The sequence below is a fragment of the Salmo trutta genome, chromosome 12, assembly GCF_901001165.1.
Source record: "Salmo trutta chromosome 12, fSalTru1.1, whole genome shotgun sequence".
Taxonomy (NCBI): Eukaryota; Metazoa; Chordata; class Actinopteri; order Salmoniformes; family Salmonidae; genus Salmo; species Salmo trutta.
The window spans coordinates 24333278-24357143 of NC_042968.1; the positions used below are offsets into that span (position 1 = coordinate 24333278).

Below are 23866 nucleotides of genomic sequence, written 5' to 3' on the forward strand. Positions count from 1 at the left end.
TCACACAAATCTTTCCCCCTGTTTCCCCTGCTCTGAAAATTGCTGAGAGTAAAACAGCTGTTTCATCTTAATGACTCCTCAGCTTCCGATATGAATTAAGTTCAGATTAGGGTGACTGGCAAGCTTTATGGTGACAGCAGGGACACTCCAGACTTCAGAGAGTTTAGTTTATCTCTCTCTGTTTTGCCATGTTTGAGTATGAGTAATATCGATCTCTGTGACGTCAGATATCCTGCTTACATCATCCATCTCACCCCCCCTCGCTCTCTTTCACTCTCTCTCTCTCCTCCTGCCCTCCTCCCCTATCCCCTTCTCTTCCTCTCTTTCTTCCCTCTCTCCCTCTCTCTCAGATCTATCTCTCGTGGAAGAGTGGTCCGGCGGAGGTGAAGCACTGGAAGGACATGATGGGTAAACCTCGTAATGCCGTGCAGCAGTGGCATGCCCTCAAGGCCTGATACTGTAGGTCCAGTCACATCCACCCAGACCATCCCAGTCCCCTGCCCTGCTCTCCCACCCTATCGTTATGCACAAGGCTGACTCGCTGCAGAACATGGGTACAAATAGCCATCCAACGCATCCACCCAACGCACCCACCCTCTCCTCCTGCCTGTCCTCTCTCAGATCCCCAGTGAACTTCTCCTTCCTCTACTCCCCTCTGATAAGCCCGGTCCTTTCTGAGTCTTGTTGCTTTTAAGTCATACTTTCCTCTCAACCATTGTTTTTTCTCCTTGGTCCACCACTCTGTTTTACTCTGGAGCAGTACACTCTGCCAGCCCTAGGGTGAGCCTCAGCCACCAACAAAAACAGGTTCAAATAGACCATATAACAATCCTGCGTAAGGAGCTGGTGAAGGGCCTGTCTTCCAGGAAACATTATATCTGTGACTGTGTGACAGACTGACCTACAAGCCAGTGACCTGGGCCAGGAATCCAGTTCCACCATTCATCCTGTGTCTCTCCATCGTTCTCCAGTGGTAGTGAAGGGAGGCGTCTTTTCTCCCTAATCACTGCTCTCTCTGTCATCAGAAGCAATCTGGTTGGCTGTTCATTATTGTTTTTTTGCTTCCCATGTTGACCCATTGTTTCGTTCTCTTCTGCAAACACACAGAGAATACAACAGGAAGGATCGATAGAGAGAGAGAGGTAAACCATTGGAATAGAAGAGGGACGGACTGTCTGGATGATAATGGAATTAGACGTGACACTGTCACTCCACCCCATTCATAATCTCTGATCTCTTTCTCTGGCACCACTGTAGTGATTCTTCCCTGGCTGGACCCCCTTGTTGTCTGTGCGTGCTGTGGGTGATGTGCTGTAACTCTAAATGAAGTTCTAGATCATAAAAGGAGAAAATGACTGATCATTTACACTGGTCCATGGGGGAAATGTAAAAAGACGTTCCTATTTTCTGGAGAGAAAAAAGTATAATAATGACAGAAAAAGAGTAAAGTCATCAATGTTGTGTTTTTTGTTTGTTTTTAAAAAGCCTAAAGAGACCAATCAAAATGTTCTTCCAGAGACAGTAAATAGAAGCAAAAAGACAGCTATTATTGCGTCGTTGTGTGTGTGTGCGTGTGCGTGTGCGTGTGCGTGTGTGTGTGTGTGCGCGTGTGTGTCAGCAAAAGTTAGCGTGTGAATACGAGTGCAAGTGTGAGTGCAAGTGTGTGAAAGTATTGGGCTTGCACTGCTATCAAATGAATAACGACAATATTACTGATAATAATGATGACAGTAATAATCATCAGTATTCTACTGGATATGTTTGAAGACTTGGAGAGGTCACAGCAGCTAAGCAGTGACAGAGAGAGAGGGGTACAGTCTGTAGGGTAGTGTCTGCTGCCTGGTGTGAGCTGAGCTGCTTTCTCTCAATTGCATCATCCACTGCAGATAACCATAAATAAATGCCCCTCTCCCAACCAAGTCAGATTTGTTTCTAATGGAGCACTAAGCCAAATGATCTTGTCCCCATCAAGGTTGTTAACGTTACCTGTTTGTCTCTGTCAGTCATTTGGTGTAATTCTGCCTGTCTGTTGGAATGTGTCTGTTAAGTCACTTAGACTGTAAGTCATTTAGTCAACATCTTATTCATTAGTGTGCATGTTACAGAACACATTGTTATAAGAATGTTAGTAGATAAATGTTTAGGGTCTTAGTGGAGGGCTGTTCCATTACTGGCCAAACCCCCTCTGCTCTGTTCTGCTCCTAATGTTAGATAGTTAGGGTGTTAGTGGGTCTTCAGGACCACGGCTGTTACATACCAAACCCCCTCTGTTCTGTCCTGCTCCTGATGTTAGATAGTTAGGGTGTTAGTGGGTCTTCAGGACCACGGCTGTTACATACCAAACCCCCTCTGTTCTGTCCTGCTTTAGGACCAGGCTGTTCCATTACTGGCCAGACCCCCTCTGCTCTGTATTGCTCCTGATGTCATCCTGGTGTGACCTGTTCCAAGCTTAAGTCTCTCTCTCATCACACAATGGGCTGAAGGATAGCTACAAGAGTAATAATATCAACTAAACCTATTTTCTGTTTACATTTGACTGTTTATTTGTGTCTACTGGATATGTGTGTGTGTTTGCAATGTGTGTATGAGTGTGTCAACATCTGACTGTTAGTTTGTATTTACCGTGTATGTATGTGTGCTCGGTGTTCGCTTTTGCCATTTTCATTTTCTTAATATGGAATCTGTTTTTTTGGCTGTTTTTATTCTGTATAAAGTAATTTAGATGTTCAGTTAATTATTTATGTTGCCGCTGATCGCTAAGGAGGAGACGCTAATGATTACTGGGATGTTGGAACGTGACTAAGGGCATGTGTCTACTTTCTATTTGTTGGGGTTTTATGGGTTGGTTGGGGAGGGGGCCATAGACATGTTCCAGAGTCTGAGTGAAGAGAGAAGGAAAGAGAAGGGAGAGGGGAGCTCATTACATCTGACAATACCACATACAGCATATTCTATTCTAGCCCTCTTCTGTTGCGCAGAGGGACTGTTCACTCAGGCCTGTGTGCATCAGGGGCCTTGTGTTCTGGTTTATCATTTAATAGGTGGCTTACAGAACCACAACACGCTGTCTCTCTGCTCTAGGTCTGGCCCAACACGCTGTCCCTCCGCTCTAGGTCTGGCCCAACACGCTGTCCCTCCACTCTAGGTCTGGCCCAACACGCTGTCCCTCCGCTCTAGGTCTGGCCCAACACGCTGTCCCTCCGCTCTAGGTCTGGCCCAACACGCTGTCCCTCCGCTCTAGGTCTGGCCCAACACGTTGTCCCTCCGCTCTAGGTCTGGCCCAACACACTGAGACTAAGACAGGCGAGGTCTCCAGACGTCAGTGCTGACGTACTTTAAAACCCCACTGTGACACACATGCTTTTTGGCACAAGGTGCTCTTAAACAACACCCCTCCCCCTCTCCTCCATATGCTCTCACTCCAAGTGTCACAGAGAAAAGGTGAGACAGACAATGATCATCACCTCATTTGCATCACTGCATTCTCTCCAGGCAGAGCAGAACATAGCAGAGCACCTACCTGCTCCTAAAATAACTGGGAACAGAGTCACCTCCCTGCCTCATACTGAGCACACAAGCAAACGATACATCATTATGTATCAGACGCAGCATTAAATTGAAAAGATCAGCCAGAATAGGAAACACAGATAAAATGGCACGATTCAGGTGAAAATTAATTGTTTGTCTGAAAAAAGGTCCATTAGCCAGGTATGGTCCGTTTGCCTCTGAGGCATTGAGCTGGGATTCTAAGTAGAGTCCTTCCTTGGCCCTAGAAAAGCCCAGTAACAATTCAAAACACAGATCTAAACAAATCTGAAAACTGATCAGTGTTCACTCAGATTGAAATCACCCTAAATGTCTGATTATGGCTCTCTACACAGATATTGGTGGAGATACGAGGAGGATTGGCCAAAACAGGCCAGGATTTTGTGACATTGTATAAAGGATAAATGAAAATTGTGTATGTAAAAACTTATCAGTGTTCATTGGGGATGTTGATATCTGTATGTCCTTGACATCCCTTTGTCCCATCTCTTGCTCTCTTCTGTTCTCTCTTTAGTCACACATCTGTGGGGTGCACAATCTTATATATCAACCATTTATTTTTTTTAAAATCTGTACAGTGTATAAATATAGAAATGTGTACATAAAAAGAAGAAACTTCTAAAATAGTTTTTGTTGTTTTTCTAAATCTGATTTACTGTGGTATTTCATAGTGGCTTGTGGCTTTCTCTCCCTATTTGATTTCCACCAGAGGAACTTAGTAAGGTTTACAACTGTTCCCACTGGCTAGTACTAGTTGAAACAGTAGTTCTGTTGCAGTAAAAACACTGTTGTGAAGAATCAAGTCTGAAACTCACCTGCAAATCTGGCCTTCAACTTGAACATCAAACTCAGTTCTTAGAGGAATGATACATACACTTGTTTTCTGTCAAAGCAAGCTGCCTTGATTCCTTTAATTACTGTAGATGTAGTTTACCTTCATATTTTCACAGCTATGCATTTCAGAAGTTGGTAGCTAATCTAATGAGTAACAACATGATAGAGGTCAGTTTGGACTCATACAGGGGTATGTTTTGACTATTTCTGACAGGCTGTAAAAGTGGTTTCTAAGTGCTGGTTTACACACAGTTGTATTATTTTGTCCTTTTCTCAAGTGTTTAAAAAACACACCACAACCCACACACATTGCTTCCCACACAGTTCATTCCTAATACTCACACACTGTCGTTACAACCAGAACACAATAACAGAATAGACCTTCAGTATTTTACAATTCCACTTCCTACATACATCTGCCCTACTCCCTCCTGTGGGCTTCTTTTTAACACATTTTATTTTCAATAGTTAATTTCAACTATTGATCTTTGACATGTGGTTATTTTTGAGTCAACTACAGAAACCCTGTTAACTCTGAGCATGAAGGAGAGGGGATGTGTGCATGTTCGTGTTAAGTATTCTAAACCTGTGCACAACAGAAGTTTTTCCTGACCACATGACCTGGCAGGAAAATTGGCCCTGAATACAGGTTATTAGTAGTAGAATGGTGAAACTACTACAGTATTTTCTCTCTGTTGTACAGCTCCCTTCCTGCAGGCTTCTCTCAAGTACAGAGAGAATGAGAAGACATGTTGAGGAGAGGGAGAGAGAGAGTGAAGAAAGAGAGAGGGGTACAATTTTAATTCCAGGGGAGCAGAGATTGGCGGTAGTGTAGAGCGGAGGATAAAACTAAGAGCTGTCACAACACAGAGACACAGCGCTAGAAGACAGGAACACGTCGGCCTGGAGATGGGGAGAGTGGGCGGCTGTGGGCGACAAACAGATCCACACTCCAAACAAGCTTAACGGGAAAAACATGAACTGTGCAGCACATGAAAGCCTGATAGGTAGAATTCACAGGTGAGGTGTATAATTTAATAGTGAGAGAACAGGGCTAAATTACATTGTTACATTATAGTCATTTAGCAGACGCTCTTATCCAGAGCGATTACAGTAGTGAGTGAGTACATTTTTGTAATGGTCCCCCATGGGAATTGAACCCAAAACCCTGCTGTGAAGGCACCATACTCTACCAACTGAGCCACATGGGACCATTGTTAAGTGAGGAAATGGAAACGGGACCATTGCCATGTGAGCAACGGAAAGTGCACATTGAGTTTATGTTTGATTAAAGTCACACCCACATGATCTAAGTTTATTTCATGCAGTACAGGAAACGATATGTTCAGATACACATGTACAGACGCTCCTACAGGACGTGCAGTACAGGAAACGATATGTTCAGATACACATGTACAGACGCTCCTACAGAACATGCAGTACAGGAAACGATATGTTCAGATACACATGTACAGACGCTCCTACAGAACATGCAGTACAGGAAACGATATGTTCAGATACACATGTACAGACGCTCCTACAGAACATGCAGTACAGGAAACGATATGTTCAGATACACATGTACAGACGCTCCTACAGAACATGCAGTACAGGAAACGATATGTTCAGATACACATGTACAGACGCTCCTACAGAACATGCAGTACAGGAAACGATATGTTCAGATACACATGTACAGACGCTCCTACAGAACATGCAGTACAGGAAACGATATGTTCAGATACACATGTACAGACGCTCCTACAGAACATGCAGTACAGGAAACGATATGTTCAGATACACATGTACAGACGCTCCTACAGAACATGCAGTACAGGAAACGATATGTTCAGATACACGTCCTACAGAATGTGCGCTCTGAACATCCGCATCAGACAACTGTTTCTCAGCAGGTTTCTCATTTTTTCAGATTAAAACCTAATTAAGACAAACAATTAAGAAGTAAGATGATAAAGAAATCAATTGAAGAAATATAAAGATACAAACTTGACACAGGCCAATACATCTTTGACACTAGTGGTGTTGGAAATAATGATACCCGGATGAGTGGCCGAACACAAAGATATACAGACAGACTGAACATCAGTCAGGTAAATAGCCGAACACTGACAGAGACAGATATATAAAAAAAAGGACAGACAGACAGAGGTCAGAAGAAGATGTGTCCAGTCCATGTCTCTGAAGTGGGACAGATGGCAGGAAAGTCACAGAGATGACACAGAGATGACACAGAGGGGGACTCTGCTGACATCACAGTGTGCTATTTAAAGACACACCCAGCATCTCCACCTCACCCTGTCCATGCAGGAGTTGTACGTAAAATTACTGTGTGTGGCAATTTAATCTATGATCAATTGTGTGCAAATTACCACTTTAAAATTTACACCAAACGAGGAAGTAGCCTGGGTACAGACTACTGAAGTGCAAATTGTGTCTGTGCTGGTGAGCTGAGACTGTTCCCTGTAATCGCCTGCGTGTCCAGCACAATGGTCCTGGTGACTTGAGGGTAGAACCAGGCCTCTGCCTGGCTCGTCTCATTTCTGTTCGAATTCTCTGCACCTCCCTGTTGGTCTCTCAGAAAAACTCCACTGTCAACACAAGTCACTGTGGTAGCAGGGGGAGAGGGAGAAAGAAACACTGTTTATGTGTAAATACAATCTGCAATTTAAGAACTATTTGACGCGCATACTCACACTCACCAGCATGCAGATTCCGTCCCTCGCCTCGCCCCTACCTGGGCTCGAACCAGGTCGTCGAGTTACAGTCGAAGCATCATTACCCATCGCTCCACAAAATCCGTAGTCCTTGCAGCGCAAGGGAAACAACAACTTCAAGGCCTCAGAGCGAGTGACGTCACTGATCGAAATACTATTAGCGCGCACCCGCTAACTAGCCATTTCACACCGGTTACACGCACCCAGTGCAAACATACACACACACTCGCACAAACATTATGCACAGCAGGTGCACCCACTCTCATTATAGCCAGGCCATCATACGTTTACTCATTCAGGGTGAAAGGAGAGAATTACCTATTAATTTATGCAGATATCTAGCTACATTATGAATCATCTTAGCCTGAGTTACTGAGCTGAAAGCTAATTACAGACATCAAGGACAGCATGATTGTCCATAGCTTGCCAGTGCAACCCACAATAACCTTATATAATTTAACTATTAACTGTTTTGGTGCCTGCCTCTCTGCATTTAAGAGTGAGTATTGAGCTTCATGTTTTAGAATCTGCATTCCCAGTATGTTACGTTAGACCTGTGATTAGCAGTGATGTTCAATTGAGGTGCAAAAAGGGAATGAAACAGTAGTTTTGCTTCCCCCTGGTGTCCATGCACTGACACTGCAACCCACCCAAGCACCTGGGTCGTATTCACTAGAAACCAAACATGAACAGGGTGGATGAAATGCCAAAGGGGAAATGCTCACTAACAAGGATATAAACAAATGTGTGCACAACATTTGAGAGAAATAAGCTTTTTGTGTATATGGAACATTTCTGTGATCTTTTATTTCAGCTCATGGAACCAACACATTATTTTCATTCTGTGTTGAAGGTCTTATGAATAAGGGCAGTGAAATATGCGTGTAGTGCAATGGCTTGCTGCAGGAATTGTCCTTGTCTAGGAGGGTTTCTCTGGTAAATTATGAGAACCATTAGCATTCTCTGAGGGTGTTTTCATACTTGGTCCCTTCCAGCCAATTTTTTTCCCCGCTACATTTTTTGTGCAGTGTGATTGTGTGAACAATCCAAAAGAACTCAGACCACCAAAGAAAGAATCGAACAGAACTTTGACCCTCGCGAGAGGTGGACTGAGTTCTGTTCGAACCGGACCATGAATTCCACGGCCCTGTTCCCATTTTTAGGGCAATGTGAACACAACGATCCCCAGAATCGCTTGTCATTATTCCCGCACCACACAGTAGACTACTGCAACACTGTGTTCACTGCAATTGCCCCTCACAATGGTGCCACAAATTAGATAAAATGGTAATGTTCAGTTTCACGGGGGAAAAAACGTGTGCCGTTTAAGGATATCGATTAGCAAGGATGTACAGAAATGCCAAAATATGCGTGGAGTTTTTAGTTCAGATAATTTTTTGCAATATGTGATCTATAGGCTAAGATAACTTCATGCGCTGTTTATTCGACCGTGGGGTTTAATAGTGTGAGAAGACGGCAACATAATTTGGTAAAAATCGCAACATAAGGTACAAAATCGATTCTAGCTCTTAAAAGGGCAGTAGCCTACACTGGGTGTAAAAGGGAAAAGTGGGATACCTGGTCAGTTGTCCAACTGAATGTATTCAACTGAATGTATTCAACTGAAATATGTCTTCCGCATTTAACCCAACCCCTCCATCAGAGCTGCCTTAATCGAAATTCACGTCCTCAGCGCCGGGCAACAGTTCTATTACAGCATTATTTAATCTGCAGTTTTTCTGTTACCAATAATATTTAATGTTAATCTTCTGATCACAATTATGTCTAATTTTTAACTAAATGCAATCTATTAGCTTCCAAAATGTACGTAGGTATATGGTATATATTGTTGTCCAATAACACATTCTGATGGAATGGCTTGTCCTGCACCCACAGTGCATTGAATGAATGTTGAAAAAATATATTGGTTCCTTTCTAAACATAGCAATATGAATGCAAAGAAGACTCTGACAACATAATAGGTGAAGTGAACTGGCAAAAAAGTTGAGTCCTTATTCAAAGGCAAGGGCAGTGTGAATACAAAGAGAACTGAGATCTTTTGCTTCTTCTTTTTTACCCCAGAGTTCACTTTAAAGAGGACTATATGTGAAAACACCCTGAGAGGGATGTGTCAGCCAGGCTTCACTGGCTCCCCTTGTCCAGGTATTCCAGGTTGGGTGCGTCCAGCCTCTGTTCCTGATCCCTGTTCTTAGTGAACTCCTTCAGTAGGTCCATGATTTCACCTGTGCACACATCAGGTACAGGCTGGGCCTCTGTTGAGATGAGGGAATGACAACACACATTCAGTTAACTTCAACAGACATCTCATATAGAATGGGCAAATTGGCTCGCCATAATGCTAAGAAAGTCAAGCAGATGAGCTTGAAAATAAGAGTAGATGTCCCAGTTGTTGCTAGGCTCATTGATCAGTCTGTCATACTGTCTTAACTGGTGCTCGCTCATTGTATTAAGACTATTTGATTGGTATGTGCAAGTGTATGGTTTTGAGATGTGTCCAAGACTCAGATACACATATTGTAAGTTGCACACTATAATTAAATCATGCCTCTGCTACTGACCACAAATATGCTGCCTGACCTTAAACCTGATGGTTTATAAATTCCTTATTGCTCTATTGTGGGCTCTATCATAGTATGAGCTTTGCTCAGGATTAAATAGAAGACTAAAATCAATGCTAAAATATATATAGTATGGATCAGTGGTCCACTCACCTGAGAAATATGCAATTCTCTAGCATGCCCCTCTTTCGGCTTTGGAAGAGCAGGTGCCGTCTCTTGATGTCCGCGGTCTCGCCATCCTTCTCTGTCCAGGGGGGCAGGGGGATCTCAATTAGGTCACCCCTAGAGTCATCAAGTGCCTCTCCTTTGTAACCCCGTGTAGTTACTAGTTCTGCCACAGCTGGCCTCCATGATGCCTGGTATACCCCACTTACCATCTGGACAAGATAAACAACATCATTACCAACCACTGGACTGACTGTACACAACAACATGGATATTTAATGCTAGAAAAGTAGCTTACAATGACTGTCCTGTAGGGTACTCACAAGTCAGACTGGCAAAGATCATAGGCTAGGCTAATTCAGATGACAGTCCAATAGAAGAGTACCTTCGTCCTTGAGCATAATTTTACCTAGCTAGCTACCACTATGCATTAATTGGACTGCTGCCCTTCCATTAGCTACAAAACATGAGGTTGGTTGCACAAGTGTACCTTCATATCCTACACAACTTTACAATTCTGTTTGAAAAGGGAGAGCAGAAAATGACTTTCAAACTCAGTAGTCAACTAGGTTTATGGGCTAACTTTAGTTAGCTTCAGTCAGAATAGACAGCATTTCTAGCCAACTAGCTTGCCAGTCTTAACGTTTGCTAGCTAAGTTAGATAACTAATGTCATCTATCTAGCTAGCTAGTTAACGTTAGGACAGTCGATTGGATGTAGTAGCTAACAAGTTTCAATGTCACATGCCCAAGTACAGTGGAATACCTTTCTTGCAAACTCAAAGCCCAACAATGCAATAATCAAAAACAATGTTGCTAAAAATAAAATAAAAAAACGAGAAATAAGAAGAAATATGAAGAACACAGTAAGTAAGCATACTATACCAGGTCGCAGTTGTTAATGAGAACTTGTTCTCAACTAGCTTACCTGGTTAAATAAAGGTGAAATAAAACATTTAAAAAAACTATATACCGGGTCAGTTCCAATACCATATTTACAATGTGCAGAGAAGCCGGAGTGATGGAGGTAGATATGTATAGGGGTAAACTGACAAGGCATCAGAAGCAGCAGATTGTATGCGAGTGTGCGTGTAGAGCCAGTATAAATGTATGTGCATATTATGTGTGAATGAGCAGATGACGGTGTGTGTAGACCCATGTACGTGTGAATAGAGAAAGTACAAAAGTAAAACAAAATACAACGTAAATGAGGATACACGGTTAATTCAAATAGTCCGTGTAGCCTAACGTTTATATTCCAAATACAACTCACTCTTTTAGCAACGAAAGCAGACAGCATTGTGTCTTTCTTATTTATGACTGCTGAATCCTGATGTGACTGTTCTTGTTGACTCAAGAGCAGGTGGTGTCCCAAAATGCACAAGTCCCTGCTAGCCAAAGACAGTCACATAATAACAGGGGGACACAGCGGGAAATGTCCGCTCCAGTTTGGGGAAATAATTGGCGCCATATTGGTAAGGGCAATTATTACTTCTTCCAAATGGTTCCTGAAATGCATGTTAAACAATAATAAGTGTATCAACATGTCTCACATTTACATTATATATTCACGTATGTAACAACATATATTATTTAGCTGATAGCTAAATAATGTTTACGGAACCTCGTAATATCATGCCTGTTTTACACGGGAGATATTTGAGATGCACTCTTCGATTCCGCTTCTGTTCTGATGTAGCAGCAACAAGCTAGCTGAGTGTTTACCTGAATGTTATCAGTTTTTGCATGTGGACTTCCATAACAATTATATCACATTTTGAAAGTATAATATTTGTTTACTTTTTAATCCGGGTTGGTAATTTATTTGTTTGCCTTTGGTATTCCGTCCACGCCAGCTTCCCTGCAATGGGAGGGAATGCGAGGTGATGCTAGTTAGCCATTTCGCTAACGTTCGTTACCTCGCTAGTTATTTAAACAATATTGAGGCGCTAACTGGGTAACGTTAGCCAGCTGGACTAGTTACATCAATAAAACATAGACGCACGGAAAGGTGCAAAATATGCACCTTTAGTTATTTCCTTGCGTTTATTGTCAAGTGTCGATTACTGAGAGAACGTTGCCACAGGCTGCAGTGCCAACCCAGGACTCGGGATGGCGGCTAAAGCGGCCGATGGTGGTGGTACAACTGACCTCATAGACATCTACGACGAGAAGTTCAGTCAAAACAACGGGGAGGTGAGACGGGCCGAGAGAGATTATGAAAAGAGCTGTAGTTGTGAGAAGCTGAAAGTGAATGCAGAAGATTCTTGAAGTGGGAACTAAAATAACTTGTTGGATGAGGTCTGATTTTAGCATGACCAGCATGTCAACATCTTACATGAATTAATGTCAAAAGTCATACTATTCAATTTCTTGTCCTTGATATCAACAATACAAATGTGGAGGTTAATGTTCTCTTGTAGTTTGTCAGATTTTTCAGGGATGGTCATTGTGAGTGATAAACTAGGCATTGAGGGATTATACCTATCTTCTGTACATTTTCTCTCTCTATAGGATGGAGATTTTGCAACGACAGCAGAGGCAAGTGATCTTTACGATGATGTGCTCACTGGCTCTGTGAGCCAGGAAAGGAAATTCTCAGAAGATGCTATCCCTCTCAGCAAGGACCAGCCAACGAAAGAGGAGAGAAAACCAGCAATAATGTACACTTACAGTGGGGTGTGGAACAAGAGACTGGCTGTATATGTGGGCAACTTCTCCTGGGTGAGTGTCCCACCACCACCATTACCTTCAATCCAGTTTGCTAATCTATTAGCCTATGTTCTGTAATGAGATACAGCCATCTAGGCCTATTACCTTTCTGTCCCTATCCTTAATTTTTACTCATCTTCTCCCTCTTTCTCTCCTTTGTACTCCTTTACCTCTCTCATCAGTGGACCTCTGACAAAGACCTTATTAACGTGGCTCGCACCTTGGGTGTGAAGGACATTGTGGAGATCAAATTTGCTGAGAACAGAGCTAATGGCCAGTCCAGAGGGTGAGAGTTAGGCCTATCCACTGGGCATCATTCTAATCTAATGTGATCTATTTCTTCACTGTTTATTAACTGGGTGTTTCGTCATTTCATGACTGGGTCTGGCCATGGTGTTCTAGGGAGACCTGGAGACAGACACCTATTGAGTCAAATTAGTCTTCAAATAAATATGATGCTCCAGTAGCTAAGCTAAATACAGATCTTACAGATGACTACCAACGTTTTATTATTTATTATATGTGCATGATCCAGAGCCAAAGTGTTGTCTCCAGACCCTGAAGAACTGGACAAGGCTGCTCTGGTGGTCTACTGATGGCTAGTCGATTATGTTGTGAAGGCCTTTCAAAGCTCTGGAATAGCCTTTCTATCCAGCTGGTAACATAAAGTATACTAGCTGATATTTGTCTTTTATCTCTATAGATACGCTGAGGTAGTGGTGGCCACAGAAGAGTCATTACAGAGGTTGCTGGAGACTTTGCCAAATTGTCATGTTAATGGAGAAAAGGTGGACTGCCGCTTTGCCACACGCCAGAATCTTGCCGTGTTTGAAGCCCAGGCTAATAAACGTAAGCACACATCTACTTACAGCAAATAAATAGGTACTCAAGTCTTTCTCGGAAGCGATATCCAATGCTGCCATAGAAACAAAATCAAACTGTCCCTCCTCCTTTTCCATAGGTGTCCCCCAGCGCTCTAACTCAAAGGAGTCGTCAGATACTGGGGACAAAAATGCCTCCGTCTCCCCTCCTGTGCTCAACCAGAACCACTCCACTGTCCCTCACACTATCCACCCCCAACACATTCACAACAAACCTCCCCCTCTGTCAGTCCCATACTTTAGGCTGCCTCCTCCTCTTTTCCCTCACCTTCCCCCACACATTCCCCCTCCCCCCATGCCACACCTTTTCCCTCCACCACCTCTACGTCTCCCCAGCCATCCTCCTCCCTCCCTGCATCTCAACCCTGCCTTCTTTCCTCCAGCACAACACGACAACTACAGTCAACAACATAACACATCGTACAACCGGCACAAGTGAGCTCTTCCACTGTACTTTATATTCTGGAATGATTTTGTATTAATTGGTAAACATGTCTATCACAAGTTGTATGGATATGTATGTATGTATGTATGTATGCTGATGATGAGCAAGGGAGTGTCTCTTTCTCTAGCAGCAGGGACAGTGAAGCGCCCACACCCCAAATGCCAGAGGGAGAGTTTGATGAGCTGATGAACAGAAACCGAGCAATCGCCAGCAGCGCCATCACCAAGGCTGTGTCTGGAGCTACTGCCGGTTAGACTCTCACTGAAAAATGCCTACAGTAGACACTCAAATACAGATTCATGATGATAAATCTAGACTAGAGACCCAAAGACATTGACATATGCAGTACACAATGCAGATCATGGTCATCTTAAATCCTGTCGTTGTAATAAACTCTGTAACCTCGTCTCATTTAGGAGACATGCCCCTGGCCATTGAGACGCTTTTGACTGCCATTGCTGTCATCAAGCAGTCAAGAGTGTATGGAGACGAGCGCTGTCGAGCGCTGGTCACCTCTCTGAAAGACTGCCTCTTCTCCATCGAGAGCAAGTCTTATGGCTCCAGGTCAGTGCTGGAAAAATTGTTTGGACCTCATGGACAGTTCTTTCATCACAAATGGATATTGTAATGTGGCCTCACTCCTAACTTGTTCTCTTTGTAGGAAAAGACACCGCTCCCGTGACAGAGAACACCGTTCCCGAGATAGGGAGCGAGACAGGGAAAGAGAACGGGACAGAGGCAGAGTAAGGGAAGAAAGGGAAGAGTCCTACAGCCAGGAATGGGAGGCTGCAGGAATGTCCCGCCGGCACCGAGAACGCTCCCTAAGTGGGGAGAGAGACGGGAGAGACCGGGAGCGTGTTCGGGAACGAGATAGACATAGGGAGCACCGCGAGCGGCACCGCTAGGTAAGCTCTCTGACCCTGTCGTATCTCCAACACGTCTCCCCTCTAATTCTGTAATCTACAGACTACCACCACTTACTCACACCACCGCCTCTAATTGCCAAGCACCTGTTTTTTCAGTCAACCCTTTGTATTTACGCAGTCCTGACAGAACTTTTCTGTTTTTTTCCCAGGACATTCTAGGTGGTCTTTGTCCCTGTCAGGCTGAATAGGAGGGTAGGCAGGACTTTATTTCTGCACCAAGCTGCTTAAAAGTCTGGGATAATGGATGAACTGATGGTGAGACAAAATGAATGTCCATAGCCCCCCGTTCACATTTCCCTGGTACTCAGCAGCCACCAAGCATTTTACCTTATCATAATCTTATCTCAGCCATCACCAACCCCCTCTTTCTCAGTGTTACTGTCTTTGTAATTTTATTTTTTTATTATAAATTGACGGTTTCAGGGTCGTGGCTGCAACTTATATTGTTTGACACACCGGCATGCACAAAGCAGAGGTACATTTTTTTATATGTTGAACTGTGCAGTGTTTTTTTTCCCTCTTCCCCCTTCTTTTGTATCAAATTTGAACTAATTAAAAAAGGCTGTTAAAATGAGTTGGAACAAGTGTATTTATTGCAAAAAGGGATTGTTACAAGAGGACCAGGTAGTTTTCATTGCCTGACCCATGCTGCTTAAAGGGGTTGGCCTCCCATCTTGTTTATTTACACAATAATGTAAATTACATGGCAAGTGGCTGTAGCCAACAACAAAAAAACATGTACAATTCAAACCAGGTGTGAAAATAGTCTCGAGGATGTCAATCCATCAGGGTGCACTGCCTCCCTGGCTGTCAGCCAGGGCTTGTCCATAAATAAGCCAGATGATTCTTGTGGTTGTTGTATCCATCATTTCTCCAGGGGTGCATAATTCAGCAACTTCTCAATGAGGTCTACATGGGCCAGCAGCATCCTCCGACAGCAATACCTCTTCAGACCAAGAGCATCAAGGGCATCACTGCCAACCAAACAAAAGGGAGCAGACAAGAGAGTTTGATATGTTTATCAGGAGTAGCCTATGTAGATATTAAAAATATCAGATGAAATAAATTAACACTACAATATATTTTCAGAAAGGGTTTCATCTTAGGGAAATACAATGTAAACAATGACCACAACAAACAGGTGTCGCTCACCCTTCAGTGTATTCAGCTTGAAGGAGGCCAAGGTATGCCTCCCATTTATTACCAACGATTTTCCCACAGGTGAAGCACCGGACCGGGATAATCATTTTGATTTCTTTCGACTGGGGCCCTGAAAATAAATTATCAACAGAAATACGAAAAATGTATGCACTCTGCTGTAAATTGCTCTGATTAAGAGCGTCTGCTAAATTACAAATAAAACATGTAGTTAATGTTAGGCTAGCCAGCCAACGGCAGAATTGTGGCTTGAAGAAAAAAGGTAACTATTCAATGATAAAAGCGTAACTGAACGAAACCGCATAGCCTATCAATTTTGTAGATAACTTGACAGCTATGGTTTACTGACGCTCAGTCTTAGCGTGGACATGTAAACCGGCGTGCTAGCTAACGTTACACAGTACTTGCTAGCGCACACATTTTCAAACCCGTTGCATATAGCTAGCTAGTTAACCAAAAAGTGTTAGCATAAAACAGCCATGTTTACCAATGTGTTTTATATCATGGCTAAATAGAGACTCAAACAATAAAGTAGATATCGACTCACTGTAAAGTAGATGTTCTGCAGTAACCCTTGCAAACAGACAAGAACGCACACAGGAAGAACATGTAGCTAACGCGCGTCGCTCCTCCCTCAATACTGGGGCATGTTCAGGGGCTGCAACGTTACAGGGGGTTCTAGAAAGGTTTGATTGAATTGAATGCGCTGCGCCTCATTCATAACTCCATTTACCCCTCATTCATAGCTCCATTTACCTTAACATATTGATGTTTTCATGGTACACATTCGATTTTCCGAAGATATTAGGGCTCTGTTTAGAATATGACTCTCCCCTCGGTTTTCTATTTTGGACTTGTCCAATACTAGATTCACATGAGTCACATCTGGAACTGGTTACTGTATCTCTTTGAGAATTCAGATTTTTTTAAACAGCACGGTGTTTAGAAACCTTATTGGCCAGCATGGTAACATTTAAAAGCCCCTGGAAATATCCTATTTCTTCTTTATGGCTTCTACAATTTGTCTCCTTTTCATGACCGCTAACATGTGAGTGGTGGACATAATAGCCAGTCAGTCCTATTCATATCAGTGATGATGGAGGAAAGGAAACAATGAAAGGAGTACATCATTCTCAACACAATGAACCCTAGCTATTTATATTGGTGGAGAGTGTAGGACACAAAATATGCACAGCTATCAAAGAGATCCTTGAGTCCATGCAAGCTGGTTCATTGCCTTTAATAAAGGTCAGGTCAAGTCACAAGACAACCATTTGGATTTACACAAGGAGCTTTGGGGGCAGGGGAGGGAGTGTGCAAGAGGGAAAATATGTTCTATAGGGAGCTGGGATATCAAGAAAATATAGGTTTAATCCCCATCGTAATCACCACTATCACATCATCATCTGGTTCTCATTCTCCATTCACAATAGTATTACCCATCAACATTTCACCATCATTACCATTATTTTAATATCATACAGAACATGTGCTAAAATGTGGAGTACTACTGGAATTATTGCATTTATACGCTCTTGGAGACCAAGGAAAATAACTGATAGATTTTATTTAGTACTCTGTGACGTGATGACTAGGCTATTTGAACATGTATCTGCAGAATAGGTGTCTGTTCTGTTGGTGTGCTGAAGGTATTGATATTGCATCATGGTACGCTACATGCCAGTATTTAAGCAAGATGTTTGATTGGGTGTTAAATCTCCTAGGCCTCTGATTAAAAAAAAACGGTTTGTCTGTTATCAAAAATAGGAGTGCTTCTCTGTAATGAATAGGGAAACAACAGATGAAACAATCTCAGTTTATCTACTAAATAAATCCAGCTATTTCTCTACTCCCATTAATAATGCATGCTTTCTACTTGGATTCTAGGTTTATCAAACTATCAAAAAAGATTAATGTATTACAAAATAAACCGCAATGCATGTATTATCATAATTTCATCATACTTTCAAAGCTTTCCAGGAGGTTGGAGATGGATGTAATATATTTGTGTATATGCTGATTTGCTGAGCATGACTGACCAAGCTACTACATACATTGGTACACCACATATTGCATGTAGAATATTTTCATTCTGAATCGAAATTCATACATACAATGTACAGTACTATTACAGTAGCTGCACAGTCTCTCGCACTATCACTCGAACATGTATGGTCTTCAAATAAATAGAGGCTACACTATTTCTCCAGAGAAATTGTAGTAAGCAAGCTGTTAATACATTTGACAAATGGACACACCAAGGGATTACAGTGTTAACACATAGGGTTAAAATATATTATTTTGCGCAATTTAGTGTATATGTATATACTTTTGGTTTATACTCCATTTGTGTCACCAGGGTCATAAACACAGGCAGCCAGGCATAACTTTGACTATATTCTCACTGTGCATATTGATTTGGGAGATGGGGCAATTTGACTATGAATTGTTATTACCTCAGCATCAGTTGAGACTGAAATGGAAGTCTATCACAAACAATTATTTAAGTGACTTCATCTGTCACACTATCTGCCATTGCTGACTTCACTTACACACAGCCTTCCCAAAACCATGCAACTTCTCCTGAATTGATATAACGATATCTCCTGGTCTAAAACCGTTATATAACGATATCTCCTGGTCTAAAACCGTTATATAACGATATCTCCTGGTCTAAAACAGTTATTCATAAGGGTTCACATCTGATCTGTAGGGACCATGTATTTACATCAAAAGCAATACGAACATAGAAATAACACATACTAGGCACCAGGGTTAGGATCAATTTCATTTAAATTCCATTCAGAAATTAAACAAAATTTAAATTCCAAACGTTCTATATTAAAAACGATTCAAGAGAATTGGAATGTCAGTGTACTTCCTGAATTGACTGGAATTTAAATGAAATTGACCCCAAACCTGCGTGGCACTCACAATAGTGTGTTTAATATTCTTCATACTTCACTTCATATGACCTTTTTCAAATCAAACAATATAAAGTTACTGTATTTCTACTTCTAACTTATGTATTAGTAGACCCAGAAACATCAAAATGTTTATCAGTGCATACTGGATAAATAGGGTATTGAAGTACTGTATATATGTGTGTGTCCAGTGTAACTGTTGGAGTGCATTTGTATGGTGATTAAAAGCCTGTAGACCTATAAGTAGGTGCAGTTAGAGGGGTGGAGCAAATTCATGCGTGAGTATACTAGCAGGTGCCCAAAAATGTATTACTTGAATGTTCACTGATGTTTATATTCACTACAAGAAAGGTCAGACTGAATTAAACTTAAGAAGCACAGTGGCTCCCCATCCCCCATCTCTACCAGCTGCATGATAGTCTGTGAACCAATCAGCAAGTGACTCGTTAACCCATCGACCAATAGGTTTTGATGATGAGTGGTGGTGGTGGTTAATTTCTTCGTGCCAACAACAGTGCCCCCAACAGGATGGCACCAGCAGCGATGATGGCACCACCAATGAGGAAGGGCTTCAGGCTTTCCAGGGAGTCCGTACTGGCCTCTGCTGCCTCCTCGCCCTCTGGTGCCCCCTCTGGTTCAGCTGATCCATCCTCCACTTGAGGCTCTTCCACAGGGGCCGCTGGGGGTGGAGCCTCTACTTGAGCGGGGTCAATCTTTTTAGGGGGAGCTGCCTCCTTCTTCTCCGTCTTCTCTGCTTTAGAGGATGCCTTGGGCGCTGGTGCCCCGCTCTTAGCCTTAGCTTCCATAGGATCCAGAAACAGGTGGGGTTGGTCAGGAGTGTCTTTCAGGTCAGCGCTGCTTCACTGATGGAAAACAGCAAACAGAGGCAGACAGATAATCACACAGATTAGACTCTGTTATCTGCTCTACTGTCCCCTGGTGTTATTAAACCGACAAGGAGCATCAACATACACAGGAAGTATTATACACCTCCTTATTCACTGCAGAATGAAGCAAAAGCCTTATGTCAGCAGGGCCATCATGTGACCTTGACAGACAAGATGACATAAACAGAACCATATTGTCCCTGCTATATACATTATCTGGTTTGTTTATTACATCTGTAGAACAAACTTCCAGTGGAAGCAACACTTTAAGTCCAGCATCCTGTCAAGAGCAATCTCATGGGAAAGTTAACTGCACGTTTTGTAACAGACGGAGTAATCATGCTGCTGCAGCTGCTAAAAAAAGAGCCCAGTTGACAGAGGCACAGAGGTGCATGCATGTCTTCTGCACTCCCCACACTGTCTGACACAAGTGTTAATCCAGTCTCAGCAAGCAATAAATATTGTCTCTGTATATTTATTTATTTATCTCCCTCTCTCTCTGTCTATCTCTAAAATGGCATGAGTCATACAGTATGTACTGTTAATGGAGGTCAAGATGGAGGAAAGCAGACAGGAATAAGGAGAGGAGAGAGTAATAACATAGTGGGGATACAGAATTATCCAAAGGCAGGAAAATAAGAAAGAGAGAGAGGAATTAAAGAAAAAACAGAGAGATACTATAATGGATGCATCTGAGGATGCTCGATGCTGGCACAGGATATGAAGATAGGAGCTGCACAGGCCGTGATAATCCCATAGACCAAAATACTGAAATTGCATGAAGGGGAGGAGGTAGAAATCTGGGAGTACATACCCTCAGGCTATTCTGTTCTCCTCTCCAACAGCTCTGTAACAATGGCCGGAAGGATGGAGAGATGGAATTGCTGCTCAAAGGCTGTCAGAAGGAAATTAGTAATGTCCTCAAGACAGAGAGCGAGAGTAAGTAAAGAGATGGAGGGCACAGTGAAAACAGAGGGAGGTAAAGGAGAAGGACTGGGATGTACCATCTGGGCTGCAATCAGTGGGGGTGTCCATATCTTTAGACTGCATTTTGTCTTGGTTCAATTTACTGTATCTCTCTCTGCCTAGCCCTAGAGCGTAGGATGTATTTTAAAATAAATTATTGTAGAAGCCTACTATAATAATTATAACAATGGTGATTAAATTGTATATACTGTACAAATACAAGTCAAAGATTTGCATACCCAATGGATGGGTATGCAAAATGTGTGTGTGTCTGAGTCACTGTCACATTTGTAAAGGGGCAAATATTATTATTACCTTTATTTAACTAGGCAAGTCAGTTAAGAACAAATTCTTATTTTCAATGACGGCCTAGGAACAGTGGGTTAACTGCCTTGTTCAGGGGCAGAACGACAGATTTGTACCTTGTCAGCTCAGGATTTGAACTTGCAACCTTTCGGTTACTAGTCCAATGCTCTAACCACTAGGCTATGCTGCCGCCCCAAAGGGGCAAATATGCTTGTTGTTTGTGTGTTTCTAATTTTATCTCAAGTGTGTTCAGTACATGGCTTCAGTTAAGTACTTTCTTGCATCACTGTCCCTGACTGTATCTAAATAAAATATCTCCCTGTGATGCTAAGGGGATGACATCATTCAAATAATACAGCCCTAGTTCAGTGGAAAACTACTGTATGCCTACATTGTCATTTTTGTCATTTAGCAGATGCTCTTATCCAGAGTGACTTACAGGAGCAATTAGGGTGAAGTGCTTTGCTCAAGGGCACATCAACAGGTTTTTCATCTAGTCTGCTCTGGGATTCAAACCAGAAAACCATTGGTTTCTGGCCCAACACGCTTAACCGCTAGGATACCTGCCTACCATTGTATTCTACCAACAAGTCTACTGTGATTATTGAGCTGTCTGATTTTCATCAGTCAGCTATAGCCCTCATCTATCCAAGTATGAGATTTAAAAAATAATAAATAAAATATTCAAACTCCCCATTAGATGTTTTCTGGGCCTGGCTGCTTTTGTCTTGTTTTTGACAATTAAATAATAACATTTAAACCTTTTCTCACCACTGTAGTAATGCATTTAGGTGGTTACTTCCATGTACTAATAATACTAATATATGGGAGGAAGCAGGATGACTTATAGTAGGAGGAACATCCTGGCAGATGCCTATAGCAACATTTCTGCATTCCTAAAACACACAGCAGTAATGTATGACATTAACAAGCATGGCCAGCAGGCCTCAGTCAATACTCAAATAAATGCCAATGCAATGCCAATACCAACAGTCAGGTTTTGTGCCTATGTCTTGTAGCCTATACTGGAAGATGGGCTGATGATTATGTGTTATATACAACAATAAACTTACATCTCTGAAAATAAGTATCCATTTGGGATTTCAAGTAGGACTATTGTCAACAGTGTCAACATTACTAAGAATGAATATTTCAGACAACTTATTTCTATTTTTGGGTGATGCCTGCCAGTCTGCCTTGGACAAATGACCCAAAGCTCTTGGAGTCGCAGCAGACTGATGGCTTTAGGGTAGCCTTCCCAAGTTGTGTAGGCTAATATTGTTTGCCTATTTATGGCAAATACATTTGGCTAATTATGTGCCTGTAATAATATTTGTTTTGCTGATGTTTTAAAGAAAATGTGGTCAACCCATGTTTTGCATTTAGAGCCAGTCTGAGCGCAGGGCACACCTATTTAATAAAGTCTAGGTCAGGAAATGACGCGAGTCCACGCCCAAACTCTATAGTTGGAGATTCCTCGATATTCACAAACCACCAGTCGTGCATTTCACAGTATGCCAGCGATTTATACAGTGTCTACAATCGCCGAAGCCTGCGAGAACGACGCAAATCCAACTGGCTCTCTCGTAGGGTGATGAATGACGTAAAGTTCCTACGTAAATGGCGCAGTGGTGATTCGGTTTTTGATCCGCAGCTGCGGAATAGGCAATGGGAATAGAAACGACGTATCTTTTCAGGGGTAAAAATTGGTCTGAAGGCTGGTATTACAACAACCAATTTATCGGGACCCGCTACTCCAGTAGCCCGATTGGGATCGGGAGTTGTCTGGTTGGTTGTCACATATGATACACACAATATAAAAACATTGTGTAGCGATGTATTTATTCAACTTCACTGTATGTCAGTGAGAAACATTGTATGGATGAACCTCCCGGCACTCATACATGGCGTGAAGATACATCGGGAAGCGGATATTCTACATATCGACGACGTGTTGCAATTTATCGAAGAAACAAGACCTTGAATACCAAGGCATAGTAAATGGAGCGCGTGTCTGCTCGGTTTTGACTCTAGGTTACGGTATGATCCAGCTGCGAATCTTATCTGATTGCCTGGCCCGGATTCCTGTGGAACCTTTCACTTGAAGTACAGTGGCTGGATTCATAGGGAAGTACGTGTGTGTTCTGCCAGCCACGGTTCAGCGCAATATTGTCGCTGCGGTATTTTACAGGGTTTATCCCCGGCAGAGCACTGGTCCAGGTCCGCGTTGAGGTGAGCTCGAGGTGGACAAGCGTAGGATGGGAGAGCGAACAGAACAGATGCAGTGGGTCTTGGCAAGGCATCGTCACAATACAGGTGAGAAAGAAGCCCAACGGCCGATCAATGGAATGGGCTGGGGAGGGGTGTCATACAGTGACGGCTTGGATTTCTTATCTATTTAGACAATAGCCTTTTCTAAAATATCAACTGGGGTAGCAATATTACTAATACCCCCCACCCCCGACAAAAAAACATCTCACAGGATTTTTGTATTGGCTTTGCCTACCTTGGTGATAAGGAAGTGATAGCAGAGATTTGGCAAATCCGGACATTAGGTTATATGGCCCAACAATTGTTGACCGGTCCATTGTAGATTTAATGAAGGCTCAACCCACAGCAAACCTCGAAGATTAGGCTAGATGTATTCAAACCTTTTCTCGACCATGTCTTTGCTCCTTTATTATTGCATCATTGTGGAGTCTTTCTGCAGAATGTCCAGTGTTTTTGTATTCCACTCAATAACCCTTCAGGACAGGGCAGGCTATGATGCTCATGTGCAGGCATGCAGCAGGTGGAGAGAGAC

The 23866-nt window shown here is 42.5% G+C and overlaps 4 protein-coding genes and 2 long non-coding RNA genes across 12 annotated transcripts in view; 3 read left to right on the forward strand and 3 right to left on the reverse strand.

Moving 5' to 3' along the window:
- Window positions 1-4165, forward strand: part of LOC115203223 (synaptotagmin-7) — a 116699-nt gene extending 112534 nt beyond the window's left edge. For both annotated transcript variants that reach the window (XM_029767691.1, XM_029767692.1), the window contains one exon: window positions 351-4165. In XM_029767691.1, coding sequence (XP_029623551.1) covers window positions 351-455 — 105 coding nt within the window. In that variant the 3' untranslated portion in view covers window positions 456-4165. The remainder of the gene's footprint in view (window positions 1-350) is intronic.
- A 3966-nt stretch (window positions 4166-8131) lies between these two features.
- Window positions 8132-11253, reverse strand: LOC115203227 (uncharacterized). Its single transcript, XR_003880129.1, has 3 exons — window positions 11132-11253; window positions 9848-10071; window positions 8132-9388 (listed from the first exon to the last, which is right to left on the reverse strand). It is a non-coding gene; the product is annotated as an uncharacterized LOC115203227 (long non-coding RNA).
- Window positions 11161-15396, forward strand: LOC115203224 (cleavage and polyadenylation specificity factor subunit 7). Of its 3 annotated transcripts, none has more exons than XM_029767694.1 (9): window positions 11161-11333; window positions 12373-12582; window positions 12753-12856; window positions 13274-13419; window positions 13532-13886; window positions 14024-14145; window positions 14313-14460; window positions 14558-14801; window positions 14972-15396. In XM_029767694.1, exons 1-8 carry the CDS (start codon window positions 11235-11237, stop codon window positions 14799-14801), a joined length of 1428 nt encoding a protein of 475 aa, XP_029623554.1. In that variant the 5' UTR covers window positions 11161-11234; the 3' UTR covers window positions 14972-15396. The 3 variants fall into 3 exon arrangements, with proteins under 3 accessions (XP_029623554.1, XP_029623555.1, XP_029623556.1); XM_029767695.1 differs by having other exon boundaries at window positions 11163-11333; window positions 14027-14145; XM_029767696.1 differs by lacking the exon at window positions 11161-11333 and adding an exon at window positions 11532-12054.
- Window positions 15394-16608, reverse strand: LOC115203225 (DNA-directed RNA polymerases I, II, and III subunit RPABC5). Its single transcript, XM_029767697.1, has 3 exons — window positions 16528-16608; window positions 15975-16092; window positions 15394-15796 (listed from the first exon to the last, which is right to left on the reverse strand). Exons 2-3 carry the CDS (start codon window positions 16067-16069, stop codon window positions 15688-15690), a joined length of 204 nt encoding a protein of 67 aa, XP_029623557.1. The 5' UTR covers window positions 16070-16092; window positions 16528-16608; the 3' UTR covers window positions 15394-15687.
- A 593-nt stretch (window positions 16609-17201) lies between these two features.
- On the reverse strand, window positions 17202-20761 carry LOC115203226 (uncharacterized). Its single transcript, XR_003880128.1, has 2 exons — window positions 20606-20761; window positions 17202-19767 (listed from the first exon to the last, which is right to left on the reverse strand). It is a non-coding gene; the product is annotated as an uncharacterized LOC115203226 (long non-coding RNA).
- Window positions 20762-22584: 1823 nt separating this feature from the next.
- LOC115203228 (sn1-specific diacylglycerol lipase alpha) overlaps window positions 22585-23866 on the forward strand; it is a 37257-nt gene continuing 35975 nt past the window's right edge. For 2 of the 4 annotated variants that reach the window (XM_029767702.1, XM_029767699.1), the window contains exon 1: window positions 22586-23379. The gene's annotated coding sequence lies outside the window, so the exon portion shown is untranslated. Of the gene's footprint in view, window positions 23380-23866 lie in introns of all 4 variants that reach the window. The other 2 variants (XM_029767701.1, XM_029767700.1) reach the window with 2 other exon arrangements.

Bases quoted from the DNA above. Each gene is read 5' to 3' on its own strand.
- LOC115203224 (XM_029767694.1), top strand. From the start codon at position 11,235: ATGCACAAGTCCCTGCTAGCCAAAGACAGTCACATAATAACAGGGGGA. The intron at 11,334-12,372 runs GTAAGGGCAATT...CTCTCTCTATAG, and splicing joins AAATAATTGGCGCCATATTG to GATGGAGATTTTGCAACGAC. The intron at 12,857-13,273 runs GTGAGAGTTAGG...TTATCTCTATAG, and splicing joins GCTAATGGCCAGTCCAGAGG to ATACGCTGAGGTAGTGGTGG.
- LOC115203225 (XM_029767697.1), bottom strand. From the start codon at position 16,069: ATGATTATCCCGGTCCGGTGCTTCACCTGTGGGAAAATCGTTGGTAAT. The intron at 15,797-15,974 runs GTGAGCGACACC...TTTGGTTGGCAG, and splicing joins CAAGCTGAATACACTGAAGG to TGATGCCCTTGATGCTCTTG.